This window comes from Macaca mulatta, chromosome 7 (assembly GCF_049350105.2).
Source record: "Macaca mulatta isolate MMU2019108-1 chromosome 7, T2T-MMU8v2.0, whole genome shotgun sequence".
Taxonomy (NCBI): domain Eukaryota; kingdom Metazoa; phylum Chordata; class Mammalia; order Primates; family Cercopithecidae; genus Macaca; species Macaca mulatta.
Window position 1 is genome coordinate 73,520,244 of NC_133412.1, and position 19,058 is coordinate 73,539,301.

At 40.3% G+C, this 19,058-nt stretch overlaps 1 protein-coding gene across 2 annotated transcripts in view; it reads left to right on the forward strand.

Annotated features, from left to right (window-relative positions):
- The first annotated feature begins 1,590 nt into the window (after positions 1–1,590).
- The window catches only part of HDGFL3 (HDGF like 3), an 80,819-nt gene continuing 63,351 nt past the window's right edge, over positions 1,591–19,058 (forward strand). The window contains exons 1-2 of one of the 2 annotated variants that reach the window (XM_077940162.1): positions 1,591–1,776; positions 2,034–2,270. In XM_077940162.1, the coding sequence (XP_077796288.1) occupies positions 2,187–2,270 (84 nt within the window). In that variant the 5' untranslated portion in view covers positions 1,591–1,776; positions 2,034–2,186. The other variant, XM_077940161.1, reaches the window with a different exon arrangement.

Below are 19,058 nucleotides of genomic sequence, written 5' to 3' on the forward strand. Positions count from 1 at the left end.
TCTAAACCTGAACTGTGATCATGTCCCTCTATTGCTTATTGCCCTCCTCTGGTTGGCTTCCAACTGACAACCTTTCCCCTCTCATTTCTCTCCTCTTCCCTACATCCACCCCGTGCCCACAGGGAGGCTGGACTATAGATGCAAGCAGGCAACAGCTAGGGCTTTGGTGGCTAGTCAGAGGGATCTGAGTTTGATATATGAGGATACAGAAATCATTCTACAGCTTCATGAGCAATGTGTGACATTATGGCAGCTGCATACGGTAGGTTCTAGAAGAGAGATGTTAGCAGATTATTACAACTGAAGCAAAGAGGACCTAGACTCATCTTCCACAGTGAGAAAAGAGGAAAAAATGAATCTGTAGGACAGGTAAGTACAGGTCAATACCAAAAAAAGAAAAACAAAAAAAAAAAGGAAAATCATGAGATGCAAGTAGCAAGGAAATGCATTGGTAAAGTAATGTAAAAGCACTACTCACAAAGTAAACAATCCACAGGAAATCTAGAGACTTTAAAGCCCCATCATAGGAAGCCCAGCACCACAGAACAAGAGCAGGGGTTAAAACGCACACACCATTCTACAGGGCCAGCGAGGGAGGCCAATGGTGGGGAAAACTTTAGCTTCTGTAAAAAGGAGAGAGGATAGACACAACTAGCAGAGAATACAGACACAAATGAGAACTGTCCTTGTGACAAGGTGAGGGCCACAGAAAGCCAGCAGCATTTAGGAGGTATGCCAGCTGACCCCTTAAAGAAGGTGGGCTACAGCATGATTAAAGAAGCAGCATTCATTCATTGGGCAGACTCTAAACGACTTATTCATTCTACTTACTCCTCACAAAGAGGGTGTTAGGAAGATTCTTACTCTCAAAATGTCTTTGAAAGCGCCCAGCTAGGAACTTTAGAGTAAAATAGTGGTAAATGAACATGTTGTTCTAGAGCTAATGAACTGTATACGTACATAAATCTTCAGAAAGGGATGCTAATTTCAAAAACGTTGTCCAAAAGGTTGCCAGGATTGGAAACAAGTGACGGGCCAGAGTAAGTCCTTTTCACAAACACTGCAGGCCTATGAAACGCACAGAGAGAAACATAACCGCTTATGGACTTTGGACTCATGTAGTTCCAGGTTCGAATCCCGTCTGTGCCATTCTGCAAATCAGAAAACCTCCCAGGACTCCAATTAAATAGCTTGCCCTAGGTGGGTCACACTGCATTGTTAAGGGCAGACCTGGGGCGAGAACCCAACAAGGTCGCTGACTCCGGAGCGGTGCTCTTTCCGGCAGCTTGGTGCCCAGCAAAGGGTCCCCCGGGCCTGGAGCACCTTTGTCCCCGACTCACCAGAGAGCACCCGCGGAAGTGGCTGACTGGGGGTAGCCAGGCAGGGGTCGAGTCAGTGGGAGGTGTGCGTGGGACCGGGGGGCGCGAGTGGGGAGAACCCCCAGAGTGGCGCGGACTGGAGGGGAAGGGGGCGGCCGGGTGGTGATTGGTTGGGCTGCGGCAGGCAGCTCCCGGCCAAGAACAAAAGAGAGCAGGCGGCTGGCGTCCTCCGGAGTAGGCGCTCCCGCCCGCCCGCCCGGCGCGGGCTTCCGTGCTAGGGAAGGACGCGCCCACCGCCCGCCTGCCGAGCAGCCGGGCTGGCGCGCTCGGTTTCTCCGCGAAAGCCGGCCGTGTACCTAGGAATTAACCGGCCGGCGCAGGAGGGGAGGGGAGCGGGAAGCGGGGTGGGGGGGGGATGCTGAGCGCGCGCGAGAACAATAATAAGATCGTGTTTGCGGTCGCTGCCCGAGGAGGAATTCGGAGCAGACGCGAGGCCCGGCGCTCGCGCTGCGCCCGGGAGCCCGGTAGGGAGGCCGGCGGCGGCGGCATGAGGCAGGCGACGCGGCGCTGGTAAGCAGCGCGCGCGGCGGCGGCGGCGGGGACCTTGGCGCGGCCGGACGCGGGCGAGCGCCGAACGGCCGGGGGCTCCCCTCCCCCGCTGCCGGGCCGTGATTTGCCGGGCCTGCTGCGCCCCCCGCCCACCCCTTGCCTCAGCCGCCGCCTCGCTGCTTCCCCTCGTCGGAGCGGCCGCTCGTCCGCCCGGCTTGAGGCCCGCGGGGAGTGCGGCGCAGTCCGTCGGCCCGCGGGGGGGCGGCCTCCCGGCATCTTCGCGGCAACCAAGGACTACCAGGAAGGGGAGCGGCTGGGATGGCGCGTCCGCGGCCCCGCGAGTACAAAGCGGGCGACCTGGTCTTCGCCAAGATGAAGGGCTACCCGCACTGGCCGGCCCGGGTGAGTACCGCGGCCGCGCGCGGGCCCGCCCGCCCACCATTTTCCCCTTCATGATGGCGCGCCCACCCCCTTTCCCCATCGCCTCAGCCGCGAGCCCGTAGCTCGCGGCCGGCCGTGGTGAGGGCTGAGGGCGGCGCGGCACCGAGAAGACGGGGCCGGGGCTGAGGCAAGGGCTCCCGGCCGCGCCCGCACTCCGCCAGGGCGGCCATCCTTCCGCCCACTTTCGAAGGCGGGTCCGGCCCCCGCAGGCCCGACGCTGCCTTCCTCCTGGAAAGCCGGTGCCGACCGGGAAGCCACGCCGCCGGGCAGCGGGCCTGGGATGGAGGCTTCGGCTTCGGACAGGGTCGTTAGTGGATACCCTGGGTCCCGGGCGAACGTCGGGGCAGATACGGCAGCGGGGTGAACGGCTGTCCGCGAGCCGGCGAGTGCCGGCGGGCAGTAAATCCTGGAAAGGGGTAGTGGTCATCCAGAGGCCAGCAGGAGCCTCTTGGCAGTTATTCATCCATCTCTTTGCTTTCCAGACTTGTTGAGTTTTCCCTGAGCGTGATTCCCGGTGCCCCGCCTGCCCTATCATTGTCCCGGGGTACGTGCCTCTCTGGTGCCTGTCGTTCTTTTAAGCCGACCTCTGATAGCCGAGAGCTAGCAGCCTAGCTCTGACTGGTGGGTCCAGCAAGCTTCTTGTGCCTTTCCACCTCCATATTTGTTTTAGGTAGACTCTCAAACCTTATTCTTGGCCTCCTACTACAGTCCACAATAGCTCTCTCTTCCTACATAACAAGGTTGTCGTTGGGCTGTTTTTCTAGAAAGCATCTGCATGTAATACATAGCATTCACAATTTTTATTGAGCCCTTTGAGGAAGACACGCAACACTGCCATGTATGCTTTGTGTTTTAGAATAAATCCCTTTTTTTTTTATTTTTGTATGGTTGGCAGTTGATTGCTTGAAATAAATCTTGTGAAAAAGAGGGTCAAGGCATTCTGGAGATTATATTGGTATCCTTTAGGAACGGAAACAGGCATGGAGAAAATTGGCATAAATATAGAGTGTGAGCTCTAAGGTGTTATATTGTAGTCAAGTGAAGATAGCAAGACCAAGGAAAAAAAAATACACCCATTCACAAAAGGAAGTGACATCACGAGTGGCCAGACTGAAATTTAGTGAAGTTGAAGTAATGGATGGACATAATCACTTTTTAAATATTTGGTTTGGCACGATTGTCAGATGGAAAGAACACTAGGCCAGGAATTGGGGGACCTGCTGTCTGGTTCATACTCTGTTATGGACTAATCATTTCAACTGTCTGCATATCTATTTCTGCAACTGTAAAATCATCTCTAGGATCCTTTCCAACACCAACAACCTCAGATATCAAGAGGAAAAAACAGTCTTATTCAGGTTCCAGTAGACTGAAAATAACTTCACATCTGAACTGTAGGTTGTCCTTAAAATAAGACAAAGTTTTTAAGGTAGAATAGCTGGTTATTTTTTATGCTGTAATACAATATTGCTTAGAGAGGCAAGATTTGTGACTTTAGGAGTCCCTGAATATATTTGTGACTTTAGAAAATCGCGGAATCTATTTGCCAAGTAAGAAATGTATAGCTTTAGGGCGTATGTGTATAAAGACAGCCAAAGCCAATTAAAGGTTACCATTACCAGTTAGTCATTTCCTAGTAACATAATGGCTTTTCAAATTTTTCCTTTGAAAAATATCTTCTGAGAGTCAAAAAGAAAATAGACTTAAAATTTCATTAACATGTTGCTTGCACAGGTTGGCCACCTGTAGTAATTTGTGAAACAGAAAAATCCTACAGAAGTGGTCCTAGTTGTATATCTAATTGTACATAAAATCCCTCTAAGTGATAATTCCAAATCAAGGCAAAATGGAAAATAAAGTGAGGAAACAAAATTTTTAGATAAAATAAGTACACAAAAGAAAAATCTGTATCCATTCACATTTAACGAGCTCTTCAAGAAACAACCTAAGACTCAAAAAAAAAAAAAGTGTTTTCTCTTGAGTGGCATGCTGCAATTTCCAAAGAAAGGTAAAGATTAGAAAAAGAAAAAGATTTGAGTCCCCTTTTTTACAGTGCATATACTTCACATATGTTTTCATTTTTTTATCCCAATTCTATGAGGCATTATTCCCATTTTACACCTAGTTATAGCTGTGGAGGTGATAATGTTATAAAATACTAACGGGGAAAAAAAAGTCTTGCTTATTGAAATTTCAAATTCTATCACTTGATATGAAGGCCAGTTATGTGGGAATTAGATACTCTGGGGCCCCAAGGACTCAAACTTAGGAGGAAAACCAGGAGGAGACAAATTTCAGAGTACAGGTTGTAGGAAGGAACTTTGTGTTAGAGCTGGTTCATGCAGGAATGGAGAAGCAACTTCCCTGCTCTAGGGAAGATGTTTGGTCCTAGGCAGCCCGTTGTGAGGAATGTAGGTCAAGAGGATTCAGAATTCCTACAAGTTGGATTCAGCTCTTGGCTGGGCTTCACACTGTGACCTTGTGCATGTTCTGTAATCTTTCTAAGTTTCCATTTACTCGTCTGTAAAATAAGGATAATTCTCACCTCACAAATACAGAGTATCTAAAAGCACCAAGTGATGGTACTTGTATGTTCCTACCATTTCCCTTTTTGAATTTCTTTTTTTTTTTCTTTTCTTTTTTTTTTTTTTTTTGAGACGGAGTCTCGCTCTGTAGCCCAGGCTGGAGTGCAGTGGCCGGATCTCAGCTCACTGCAAGCTCCGCCTCCCGGGTTCACGCCATTCTCCGGCCTCAGCCTCCCGAGTAGCTGGGACTACAGGCGCTGCCACCTCGCCCGGCTATTTTTTGTATTTCTTAGTAGAGACGGGGTTTCACCGTGTTAGCCAGGATGGTCTCGATCTCCTGACCTCGTGATCCGCCCATCTCGGCCTCCCAAAGTGCTGGGATTACAGGCTTGAGCCACCGTGCCCGGCCCCCTTTTTGAATTTCTAACTTTCCCTTGTATCACTACACTATTTTAAATTATTATTTGTCAACTTTCTTTTTTTTTTTTTTTTTTTTTGAGACGGAGTCTCACTCTGTCACCCACGCTGGAGTGCAGTGGCTGGATCCCAGCTCACTGCAAGCTCCGCCTCCTGGGTTTACGCCATTCTCCTGCCTCAGCCTCCCAAGTAGCTGGGACTCCACCTCGCCCGGCTAGTTTTTTGTATGTTTTTTAGTAGAGACGGGGTTTCACCGTGTTAGCCAGGATGGTCTCGATCTCCTGACCTTGTGATCCACCCATCTCGGCCTCCCAAAGTGCTGGGATTACAGATTTAAGCCACCGCGCCCGGCCTATTTGTCAACTTTCAACTCGTTATTTTTCCAATTTTTATCCTGAAAAATTTCAAATACATAGATAAGTTTAAAAAATTATACTGTGAAGACCCATTTATCTACCACCTAGATTCTACAATTAAATTTCATTCTACTTGCCCTTTCATGCATCTGTTTGTATATTCATCCCTCTATCTACATAATAGTTCCTCTTATTTTAATGCATTTCAAGGTAAGTTGCAGACATCACCATAATTTACTCCTAGGCACGTGCATACTGTTACCTAGTGGTTAATACTTTGAATGGATCCTTTTCTCTTTTGAGGTAAAATTTACATAGAATGGAATGTAATTACCATTCGATGAATTTGACAAACGTGTACATTGGTATAATATAAATATACCTCTGTATATAATATGTGTCTGATATATATAAGTATATGTGATACATATCATATGTAATATAAATACATGTAGATATACATTGGCATAATACCTACCAAGCTATAGAACAGTACCTACGAAAGTACTCTCATGCCTCTTTCTAGTAGATTCCTGTCCTCCTCCTTCCTTCTCCCCCACTGTTCAGATGTATTATTCTAACATTAAATAGCAGCTGGGCTGTTTCTCATTTAGTATGCCTAATTTTGTATGGCTTTAAAAATTAGAAGTTCCTCTGTTATGGATTATCTAGCTTAATACTAAAAAATGCTGAGGCTAAAACAAGAGTCTCTGAACTCTTCTGTTTGTGTACCCTGTTGGTAAAATAATTTGAGCATACATCCCTAATATATGTAAATTTTCTTTATGTATGCATGTACTTTCTGTTACTACTATATACAGCATAAAATAAACGCAAACTAAAAGGGATGACTTGATGAAAACGATGTTTTAAAATTTTCATTGCACAATATCGTTAACAGTAATAATACTTATTACTTATAGGTTAAATTCATATTTTTTAAAGTCTTAATTTTTGAAATATTTTCCACCTGCTTCTTGTGAGATTTGACTAGATGGATGGTCATAGTTCTTAACTTCTGAAGAGATTTTCTAGAATGGAAGTGTCAGTTTAGACATTTCCTTGTTGTTTGCTTGTATCTATGTTACTAATATTATTTTTGTGTAGGAATCTTTCTTTTTTTTTAGCCACCTGTTCCTTTGGTGAGAGCTAGTTCAGTTAGAAGTAGATATTCCATAATCCTGCTCACACCAAATGGCAGTAAATCACAGTATACCCAATGTGAATAAACATAACCATCTGAATAAGAATACTATTAGTAGTGTCAACTTGCATAAAAAATATTAGTAAAATTTACTTTTTAGCTAAAAGAGTAAGAAACTGAAATCGAAATTCTATTTTCTTCCCACACCCCGCCCAAACCATTCCCTGAGATGTGAGCACTCTGTTTATGTTACCCCCTACTCTAAAAGGTCAGAAAACAATATAAACAAAAAGCCTCAAAATTCTTGTGCCTCAACTAAAGCACTTTTTTACATTTAAAATGTTATATGAGAATTCTCAAACATTGCTAGTAGAGTGTATTGATACAGTTACTTTAGAAAACTGACTTAATCTACATATGCTTACCTTGTGACATAGCAGTCTGTTCTAGGCATATACCCAAGAGAAATGAGTGTTTATATTCACCAAAATACTGTATACATAACAACTTTCTTCATAATAGAACAGGAAACAACCCAAATGTCCATCAACAGGAGAATGAGTAAACAAATTTGTAGTGTAATTCACACAGTGGAGTACTATTTGACCATTAACAGGAATAAATATACAGTGGTCACTGGTTTGCGGTGGGTAGAAAGGAGTTATTGAACGGGAGAAGGCACTGGAAATGTTCCCTGTCTTGATCTGCATGGTGTTACATGGGTGTATGTATGTAAAAATGTATCAAGCTGTACATTTAAGATTTGTGCACTATACTGTATGAAAGTTATACCTCAATTTAAAAAACACATTTTAGATGAGTTAGGGAGAAAGGAGAACTAATACTTTTACATGGATTAAATTTCACTATTTTTAGCTTTCAGTGAGTTTTTTTTTTTCCTTTGAGTCCTCACTCCTACCAAGTGGCATCTTCCTATTCCCTTTTGACTTATTATAGAAACTTCATTTTCTACTTTAGAGTGTTCTCTTTAGACTTTCTTTGAGTTCTGGTTTCAGCCTGTCTGATTTGTTTACCTGCATCAGTGTCTTTCTCTTCCTTTAATACTAAATGACTGCTTAACATGTTTTTGATCTAGCTTTCTTCAGCCTCTCACTTTGTAAAACATGAGAATAAAACATTTGACCTTCCTATTTATACAGCTTCAAGAGCTGAACTCTTATTGAACTTTTGTTGAGCACCTACTCTGTGTGAGGCATAGGGATATAGTTTTTTCATATCTCTAGCAATAGATTAAATTTGCAGCAATTCTAAAACATGATTATGAAGGGTTTCCATACCCTTTATTAATATAAATATTTGTTGGGAATTCGGTTTCTGATCCATAGCACTTTCAGGTTTTTTGCATTTGACAATGATCTATTAGAAGGTGATAAATTTATTTCTGGAGACCAGGCCACGTTATTTTCAGAGAATCATTTGGGACTTAAGTTCTTTATAATCTCAACATAAAGTAAGGTGTTTATAATCTTCATTACTTTGGCCTAAGAAGTACCTCAGTGGTTCAGTCCTGGCACAAGCTCACTCAGTCTTTTTCCCAGGGACTACTTTCACTTTGCCAAGGAATTGGCAAATTGTCTCATTTTCTCCCTTAATCTGGGAACTAATAGGAACTTTAAACTTTTGATACCAATATGTACATTTTCCAATGCTCCCGTTTTAACCAGATGAGTCTCTATTCCTGGCACATCCCCTTTGGAATGCTCTAATGACTACTGTTCCTCCATAATTTGGAAAATAATATTAATTCTCTGAAGTCAGGTTTCTACTATTAGAGATTGTATTTGATTCTTTTGGAAAATAACTGATGGTTTAAAATTATGTACAACTTCATTGAAAAGCCTGTTCGCATTAGAAAAGCATTATAGGCTAGTAAGTACAATAAATATAATAGGAGTACAGAAAAGCATTATAGGCTAGTAAGTATAATAAATATATTATTATATAATATAAATTACATAATAAATATAGTTTGAGCTAGTCAAATATCTTTATTTATTGGAGAAAGTTTTCTATTTCAGAAGTCTCAGATGTTAGAATCCAACCCACTTGATGTAGTTATTCGTCCACTACAAAAAGATGTCCTAATCACTTGCAGTGCTACTGAAAGCATGTCCTGTGAATGTTACTTGTCAGTGACAAAATAGGTACAGAAACTGAAATAAGAGTTTGAAATTTTTTAGAGCAGTTTGATGGAGTAGCTTTGTTTGTGACTCTAATAATTGAGGCTTACATTTTGAATGTCTTTTTATTTTTCTCATAATTTATTTTTATTTCATAAACATGTCCGTTTGCAACTCATTAGAACTTTAAAAAAGAAAAAAACAACTAGTCATTCACTACAGGTAGAGTAGAAGTACTGACTATAAAGGATCTTTAAAGGTCAATAGTGGTCCTAGTACCTAAAACAATTTGCTCGTATGGTGTATTTAAACTATTGGCAACTATGTAAAAGGGGGAATGGGTTGACCTTCATGTTATAAATATTAATTTCTCCTGCACAAAAATACCCTCATTAAAATAGAAGATAGAGATTGTAAATTATTTTTTTCTGTCTTCTTTTTACCTAGATAAGAATTTACCACAATTAGTCTGGTAAATAACCATCTGTATGGTCACAGAGAGCCACACAGAAGTGGGAAAAAAAAAATAGAATAAAGTAATCTAATGATTGGTGAGCACAAGCCTTCAGAATGACATCCTCCAAATTTCTGAGGAAGCCCTGCAATGAAGAGAAAGAGAAGCAGACCAGGGGTTAAAAGACAAGTACTTCATTCCACCACTATCTTGGTTTGTTAGGCTGGGCATCTTTTTTATTGTGAACCTCTTTGTACAATAGGATGGATAATTCTTAGTCTTTCCCTTCTTTTTCCTAAGGATCAAATGTTAAAATGTATATGAAAGAACTGTTTGCTAATTAAGTTCCAATTAAGTTGCTAAATAATTATCTCCCAAGAACACAAAGCTTCTTATTTATACAGTGAGGGAATGTAGTCAAGTCTCAGTAACTGCTTCTGTGACTTGGAAGGTATGTTTTTCAGGAGCTGCTTTGTGGCTTTGTAATAGTGAGTTGGCTGTAGACTCTGGGAATCTGGGGACTTCCCATTGTTACCCATCCTATAGATTCCTGAATGTGATAGGCCATTTCTTTTTTTTCTTTCTTTTTTTTTTCTTGAGATGGAGTCTCGCTCTGTCACCGAGGCTGGAGTGCAGTGGCGCAATCTCCTCTCATTTTAACCTCCGCCTCCCGGGTTCCTGCCTTAGCCTCCCTAGTAGCTGGGACTACAGGTGCCTGCCACCACACCAGGCTAATTTTTTTGTATTTTTTTAGTAGAAATAGGGTTTCACTGTGTTAGCCAGGATGGTCTCCATCTCCTGACCTCATGATCTGCCCGCCTTGGCCTCCCCAAGTGCTGGGATTACAGGCATGAGCCACCACACCTGGCTTTTTTTTTTTTTTTTTTTTTTTTTTGAGACGGAGTTTCGCTCTGTTGCCCAGGCTGGAGTACAGTGGGGTGACCTCAACTCACTGCATCCTCTGCCTCCTGGGTTTAAGCAGTTCTCTGCCTCAGCCTCCCAAGTAGCTGGGATTATAGGTGCCCACCACCATGCCTAGCAAATTTTTTTTTTTTTTTTTTTTTTTTTTTTTTTTTTTTGAGACGGAGTCTCACGCTGTTGGAGTGCAGTGGCGCGATCTCGGCTCACTGCAAGCTCCGCCTCCCGGTTTCCCGCCATTCTCCTGCCTCAGCCTCCTGAGTAGCTGGGACTACAGGCGCCCGCCACCGCGCCCGGCTAATTTTTTGTATTTTTAGTAGAGACGGGGTTTCACTGTGGTCTCGATCTCCTGACCTTGTGATCCGCCCGCCTCGGCCTCCCAAAGTGCTGGGATTACAGGCTTGAGCCACCGCGCCCGGCCTTTTTTTTTTTTTTTTAAAGTAGAGACTAGGTTTTACCATCCTGGCCAGGCTGATCTTGAACTCCTGACCTCATGATCTACCCGCCTCGGCCTTCCAAAGTGCTAGGATTACAGGTGTGAGCCCCTGCACCCGGCCTGTGATAGGCCATTTCTAGAAGTTCCACAGGGCTTCAGGATTTGGGGGCAAGATAAATTGGACCACATTAACATAGAAAAAGGGTCTAAGAATAAGCTATTCTTCTCATCCGATCATTGAAACTCATATTCTGAGTAGATTCTCTAAGTCTGAATATAGAGTCTATACAGCTACCCAGAAGTAGAGGTGTCAGTGTAGGGGAGTCAGTGATAGCTGCCAGGTTGCCTGTATGGGGACTGGAAAATTTCTGATCATATAGTAGTGACTTCTCAGTTTCTATTGCAAAATACGAGATGAGAGTGGTTTTAAGTGATAGTTTCAGTAGTGGTTAGCACACATAAAAATAAGTTTCACAGAAGATTAAGGACTTTTTATGATGTAGACAGATCAGAAAATAAACTCAACTTCAGATCTCTATTTCCTTTTCCTTTGACACTGAGGTAGTACTTTAGTATTAATGACATGTTTGATTTTGGAGGAAATGCTTGTTCAGAGGGAGTAGTATAAATTCTCAGTTAGATTTTAGAGTTATATGTTGAATGGTTTGAAAATTAATTCACTCTAGACCACTATTTGACGTTCAAAATGAAACCAACTATTTTATTTTATTTTATTTTATTTATTTATTTTTTGAGACGGAGTCTCGCTCTGTCGCCCAGGTTGGAGTGCAGTGGCCAGATTTCAGCTCACTGCAAGCTCCACCTCCCGGGTTCACGCCATTCTCCTGCCTCAGCCTCCCAAGTAGCTGGGACTACAGGCGCCCGCTACCTCGCCCGGCTGGTGTTTTGTATTTTTAGTAGAGACAGGGTTTCACCATGTTGGCCAGGATGGTCTTGATTTCCTGTCCTCGTGATCCGCCCGTCTCGGCCTCCCAAAGTGCTGGGATTACAGGCTTGAGCCACCGCGCCCGGCCCGAAACCAACTATTTTAAAACAAGTTATAACTTTTCTTATCTCCTTCACTGGACTATTACATGATGATGAAGTCAGTAATTTTGAAAAAAAATATTTAGACTTTGGAAATGAGTTGTTGCTGATTGATTGCAGTCTAATGGCTTTCAGGTTTTTTGACTATAACCTACAGTGAGAAATAAATATTAATTCCCATCCCAGTATGTGCACATGCATGCACACACACACTCTGCTGAGATTTTTATATGATTCGTTTGTCCTCACCAAAACTCATGTTGAAATTTTATCCCCAGTGTGGCGGTGTTGGGAGGTGGGGCCTAGCGAGAGGTGTCTGGGTACTGTTGCTGGTCCTGTGGTAGTGAATTCTTCCTCTCTGAAGACTAGATTAGTTCTCTGGGAATAGATTAGTTCTTGCAAGAGTGAGTTATAAAGCAAGTTTTTTCCTCCTGTTTGGTTGCTTTTCATGTGTCCACTTTCCCTTTGACCTTCTTTGCCATGTTTTGACTTAGCATGTGGCCCTTACCAGAAGCTGAGCAGATGCTGGCACCATGCTTAGACTTTCCAGCCTGCAGAACCATGAGCTAAATAAGAGTTTTTTTAGCTCATGTAAAGAAAACTCATGGTAGAGTGATGAAAATGATGAAAACTCATGTGATGCATTCTGATATTTTTGTATTTCATTTTATGTAAAGTCAGGTTGCAACCTGCTAGATCAGTTTCATTACCTACAATTTGAAAAACGCTGGTCTGGTCAGTAGGCCAAAGGGAAAGTAATCTATGTGAGTTGTATGCGTTTATATAGAACACAAGTTGGATTTTCGAGATGATGATTTGTTAATAGTCCTGAGCTTTTTACTCTGCTGTGGCCACAGTCTTACATGAAGGTCACGCGAACATAAATTAAAGCAATAGTGTATTGGGTCATTGAACTATCCAGGCCAGTATTTCCTCTGATCCCAAAAACTTATATAGATTTTCATTCTCATCTTCCTTTTAATCTTTGAACTGCAAATGTATCAACAACTATATATATAATTAATTGGCTTCTTTTTTTCTTTTTTTTTTTTGAGACGGAGTCTCTCTTACCCCAGGCTGGAGTGCAGCAGTGTGTTCTTGGCTCAGTGCAAGCTCTGCCATCCTCCTCACCCCCACCGACCCCCGCCCCACAGGTTCTCCTGCCTCAGCCTCCCAAGTAACTGGGATTATGGGTGCCCGCCACCATGCCTGGCTAATTTTTCCTATGTTTAGTAGAGATGGGGTTTTGCCATGTTGGGCAGGCTGGTCTCAAACTTCTGACCGCAGGTGATCCACCCTCTTAGGCCTCCCAGAGTGCTGGGATTACAGGCGTGAGCCACTGCACCTGGCCTATAATTGACTACTTAAAGGTAGTAAGTTTCACACATTTGCTGACTACCCAGTTATATACACTGTTTGACAAACTAGTGTTCCCTGGCTGATGATATTGAGGCTGTGGGGTTTTCCTGGTTTGTGGGACTAGACAGTGGAGGTATCAAGCTATCTATGACTGAAGATGCTGAGCTTTTATGAAGGTCAGAAACTTGAAGATAGGACAGGTTTGTGGTACCCTTTAAAGTGGATGTGAAGTTTTTGCGATTAACGCATTTCTAACGGTTTTGTATTTCCTTTTTAATTATTTCCTTGCTACTATGAGATACAGCAATCTGAGTAGAGAGAACCTAGTATTGATGATAGGAAGGCATTCTTCGATTTTTTAAAATATACATTTCTGAAAAGTTATTGTAAGCACAGTTTTATGTCTTACATCTGGCTCACTGACTCATGTAAAATATGTAAAATTTTATTAGAAAACAGACCCACTGTACTATTATAAATGAAAATATTTTCAGGTAAAAGAAATAAGATTAGATTAAATTTTATGATACGCCAGGTGTTCAAGAACTCTGGCTATTCTCCAGCTCAGCACTGACCCTATCTTATGCTATGTGTGGTGTCAGGGGAAGGACAAAGCCTTTGGTAGAGTTATGAAATATCATGGTCTCCATTCTTCCTTTTGAGTAAGCTCCTGGGACAAAGATTTATTTAACTACAAAGGATCAGGTAACCCAGAACAAGTGTGTCCCTTATTTTTATATTGTAAAAGCAAATGACAAAAGTGGTGCGGCTTAACAAGAGTGGGCATGCCCTAGGTCAGTTCCTTGTACATCTTCCTCAGATGTTAGTAGATACATTTACTATTCTTTTTCAGCCTTTTCCCCTCATTTTCAGCAAATTGTTTTACCTTCATACTTCACAGAGAAAATAGATGCCAACAGGCTTGAACTACACCTTCCTGTCCTTTGCTTATAAATGAAAATCACCTCTCTCAAACCCTCCCTCCCTCCCCTCCCCTTTCTCTTTCTCTGCTTCTTTTCTTTTCTCTGGCTGTAGATCACATTTGTACCCCTCTTCTGGAAGACAGTAAGGTAGGGGAACAAAAGCCTTGTGGGCGGATGAAACCATTTCTGCATATTGCCTCTACCCCTCAGCAGATGAGTGACCTTGGTCAGATTACCTAATCTCTTAGTCTCTGTGGACTTACCTGTAAAATGGAGACAATAATGCCTTCCTTTCGGGATCTTTTCAAGAATTATGAAGATAAAGAGCCTGGAGATAGACAGTTGATCAGATGTTAGTTTTCCTCCCCTTTACCCCTTTCCTGTCCTCCTTACTGAAACCCTCTTCCTGTTGTTTGATGCCACCCTTTTCCTTCTTTTATTCAACATTTTATGAATATTTTTTGAATGTTTGATATGTTCCAAGCACTCTAATAGGTGTTGGGGTAGAAAAGTGACTCAAAGTCTGTTCTCATATAATTTAAGCCTCTTCCCCTCTACTAGCTCTTTCTCTTCAGACTGGAAATAATTTATCTCCTCTTTCAGGCACTGCCCTCTCTGCTTCCCTTGATAGCGAAGCTTCATAAAGGACTGGCCTTACTGTCTCTTTCTCACCCCTCTCCCAGAGGTCATCATGACCTGCCAAGCCAAATAACACATTTCATTCATTTTTGCCTGTGTGGAATTTAGTACCCTGTTAAAAAAATTCTCTTCCTTTGGCTTCCCTCATGTGTTTCTTTTTTTAATGAAAAGATTATTCCATTTCTCTGATGGTGCTTTTGCAGGTTCTTTGGCTTCTGCCACCACTCTTTAGGATGGTATCTTTCCAGATCTGTGTTTCTGGCCCAGACTTGCAATTTTTGAGCTTCAGATCCGTGATTTCTTGCAATAGACAGTTCCATCCAGCTGTCCTTCAGGTATCCCAAGTTTATTTTCAAAAGTAATCTAACTGCCCCTCCCCACCCAAGTATTCCTGCTTTAAAAGATAACTATCTAACCAGTCACTCTAAAAAATAAACACCTCAAATCATCCTAGATGTTCCTTTTACTATACCTCCCATATTGTATTGACTACCTAATGATCTCATGATTCCCATACCCTTGGAGGCCTGGTGGTAGTTCTGGTGGAGAAAAGTGGTGTGAGGTTTGTTTTATTGTATAGCTCAGGACAGCGTAAGGATGCTAAACTCAAAAGAACCTGAGGCATATTTATATTTTAAACAATATAATTTCAGAAGAACAAAGTTAAATTAATAGTATTAATTTGAATTTTATTGGTGTTATAATTTTGTTTCTATTTAATAATTCAGATTTTTGTCTTGGTTTTATAGTGTGTGGTTATAATATTAGGTTAGTGCAAAGTAATTGCACTGTAACATAAGAAGTTTACATCTTTTGTTATATTTGTGCATATTTTCGAACATTATGGAACTTGTATATATCACATACCACATTTTGTTTATCCTTTTATCAGTTGATAGGTATTTGAGTTGTTTCTACTTTGTCATTATTTGGTTGAATAATGCTGCAGTGAACATTCATGTATAACTTTTTATGTAGACTTAGGTTTTCAGTTCTTTGGGTATATACCTAAGAATAGAATTGCTGGATTATATGATAACTCTGTGTTTAACTGGTTGGAGACTTGCCTGACTCTTTCCCAAAGTGGCTACACCATTTTATCTTCCCAACAGCCTAATTGCCCTGGGTGGAACCACCAGTGCAATGTTGAATACAAGTGATAAGAGTAGGTATCTTTGTCTTGTTCTTATCTTAAGGGAAAACTTTCAGTTTTCACCATTAAATACGATGTTTTCACCATTAAATATGATGTTAGCTGTGAGTTTTACATAGATGTCTTTTATCAGTTTGAGGATATTTTATTTTATTCCTCGTTTGTTGAGTTTTTTTTTTTAAATCATGAAAGGGCATTTGTTATTATTAAATGTTTTCCTACATCTATTGAGATTATTAGTTTTTGTCCTTTGTCCTGTTAATACGGCATATTGCATTGATTGATTTTCATATGTTAAACCAACTTATATTCCTGGGATAAAACATCTTGGTCATTGTGTATAATCCTTTTTCTGTGTTGCTGGATTTAGTTTGCTTGTATTATTTTGGAGATTTTACATCTATAGTCATAAAGGTTATTGGTCTATATTTTTCTTATGATGTCTTAGTATCTGATTTTGGTAATAGGGTAATACTGACTTGAAAAAATGAGTTGGGGAATGTTTCTTCCTCTTCCATTTTTGGAAAGAATTTGTGAAAGACTGGTTTTAATTCTTCTTTAAGTATTTGGTATAATTCACCAAGGAAGCCATCTGGTCCTGGGCTTTTCTTCATGGGTAGTTTTTTGATTACTTGTGGTAAGTTTTTTGATTACTAATTCTCTGTACTTGTTGTAGTTCTTCGGATTTTCTGTTTCTTCAGTCAGTTTCAGTAGTGTGTGCCTTTCTAGGAATTTGTTCATTTCATTTAGGTTACCTAATAGTTTGGCATACAGTTGTTCATAGTATTCCTTTATAACCTTTATTTCTGAAAGATTGGTAATGATGTTTCCCACTCTGATTCCTGATTTTTGTTTATTTGAATCTTCTCTTTCTCTCTCTTTTTATTTTTTTATTTTTGTTATTTTTTTTTGGCGAGAGGGGATCAGTCTAGCTCAAGGTTTGTCAATTTTGCTGATCTTTTCAAAAAAACTTTTGATCTTGTTTATTTCCTCTACTTTTCTCTTTTATTTATTTCCATTCTAATCTTTATTCTTTTGTTCCTTCTACTTGTTTTAAGTTAGTTTGATCTTTCTCTAGTTTCTTAAGGTAGAAGATTAGGTTATTGATTTGTGATCTTTCTTCTTTTTAAATATCAGTGTTTCCAGCCATAACTTAAGCACCTCTATAAACACCTCTTTCACCACATCCCATAAGTTTTGGTAAGTTGTGTTTTAGTTTTCATCACCTAGAAATATTTTCCAGTTTCCCTTATGATTTCTTCCTGTCAGCGGTTGTTTAGAAGCATGCTGTTTAATTTCTACATATTTGACTTTCCCAAATTTCTTTCCATTGTATTGATTTCAAATTTGATTCTGTTGTGGTCAGAGAACATACTTTAAGTTCATTGAAACATGTTTTATGACCTAACGTATAGTCTCTCCTGGAGATTATTCCATCCTGCACTTGACAAGAATGTGTATTCTGTTGGGTGGAGTGTTTTATAGATTTTATTTGTTAGATCTCTTAGGTTTATAGTGTTTGTCTTATGTTTGTTTGTTTTTTGTTTTGATCTTCTGTCTAGCTGTTCTATTCATTATTTAAAATGAGTTATTGAAGTCTTCACCTATTATTGAATTGTCTATTCTCTCTTCAGTTCTATCACTTAAGGTAACTCTTTTTGTTTGATTTTGTTGTTGCAGCTTTGGTAAGCTTTCCAATTTTTAAATGCTGTAAAATGGTTAATATGTAGCAAGCAGTTATCAATGACTTCAAAGTTTAAGAACTCACTTTAAAACCACTTTAGGCCTGGGAACTTTTTGAGATTGCCTTGGGTATCCTTCCAATTAATTTCATGACTGTTGCCCTGTTCACATTTCATTCTTCTTAGATCAATTCTAACCATTTTCATTTTCGTAGAAAAGTGTAGGGATATGGATGCAGCTGGAAACCATCATTCTTAGCAAACTATCACAAGAACAGAAAACCAAACACCGCATGTTCTCACTCATAGGTGGGAACTGAACAATGAGATCACTTGGACTCAGGAAGGGGAACATCACACACCGGGGCCTATCATGGGGAGGGGGGAGGAGGGAGGGATTGCACTGGGAGTTATACCTGATGTAAATGACGAGTTGATGGGTGCAGCACACCAACATGGCACAAGTATACATATGTAACAAACCTGCACGTTATGCACATGTACCCTACAACTTAAAGTATAATAATAATAAATAAATTAAAAAAAAAAAAGAAAAGTGTTTATTTCATGTGCACTGTAAAACATCTAGCAGAGAGTGAAAAATACACTATTCTAATTTTTAAGCCTCAATAATCATACAGCTTTTCAGTACTAATTTTCTATTATTTCTGTTTTTCTATTTAATTCGATTTGCCAAAGGTATGTCAACTTTAATGGTATTTTTTCCTCCAAAATTCTAGCTCTTGGATTTTTGTTTCCCCCTTTTTTGTTAATCAATTCTTTTTTTTCTCTAAATCATTACTTTCTGATCTCATCTTCACTACCTTTCCCCAAGTATATTTTTCTTTTCTTCTATTTCAAACATAGTGAAATAAAGTCTTACTTAATTTCTTTGAAATCTTTTTGAAAATGAAAACTTTTAAAGGTAGTTTTCCTCAGGTCGTATTTGGCTTCATGATGTAGATTTGAATAATTGGTGTTTTATAGTCATTTTCAAAATAGGTTTTGTGATTTTCATTTCTAAGTTGGCCCAAGAAATGTTTAGGAGAGAATTTTAGGAATTATAACTGGCTAAAGAGTTTTTATGTAATGCTTTATTGTTTTTTAATATGGTTACCTTGTCAGATTATGTATCTTTTTAAACTATTTTTTAATTCGTTTCTTTTCATATATGATCAACTTTTAAAAAATGGTTTTTGTATTCCTGAAAAGAAAGCTGCTTTAGGAATCAATAAGTATATTGACTTAATAAATAAGTCAATAAATATAATGGACAAATATAAATATATTTATATTTACTAACATATTTTTAAAAATTTTTAATGTTTATTTTTTGTCAACTACTCTCTAAAATGAAGAGGTATATAAATCTAACATAGCTATTATATTTCTACATATCCGTCCCCTTTTTTAACTGTTTATTTAATAAATGTCAGGGCTTTATTTGGCACATAAATGTGTGTAACTTGTAACTTCAGGATGGAGTCAAAATATAGTGATCTGCTATTTCATACTTTCTAGCACATAAGTTATAGTACTTTGTTGGATCTTAGTC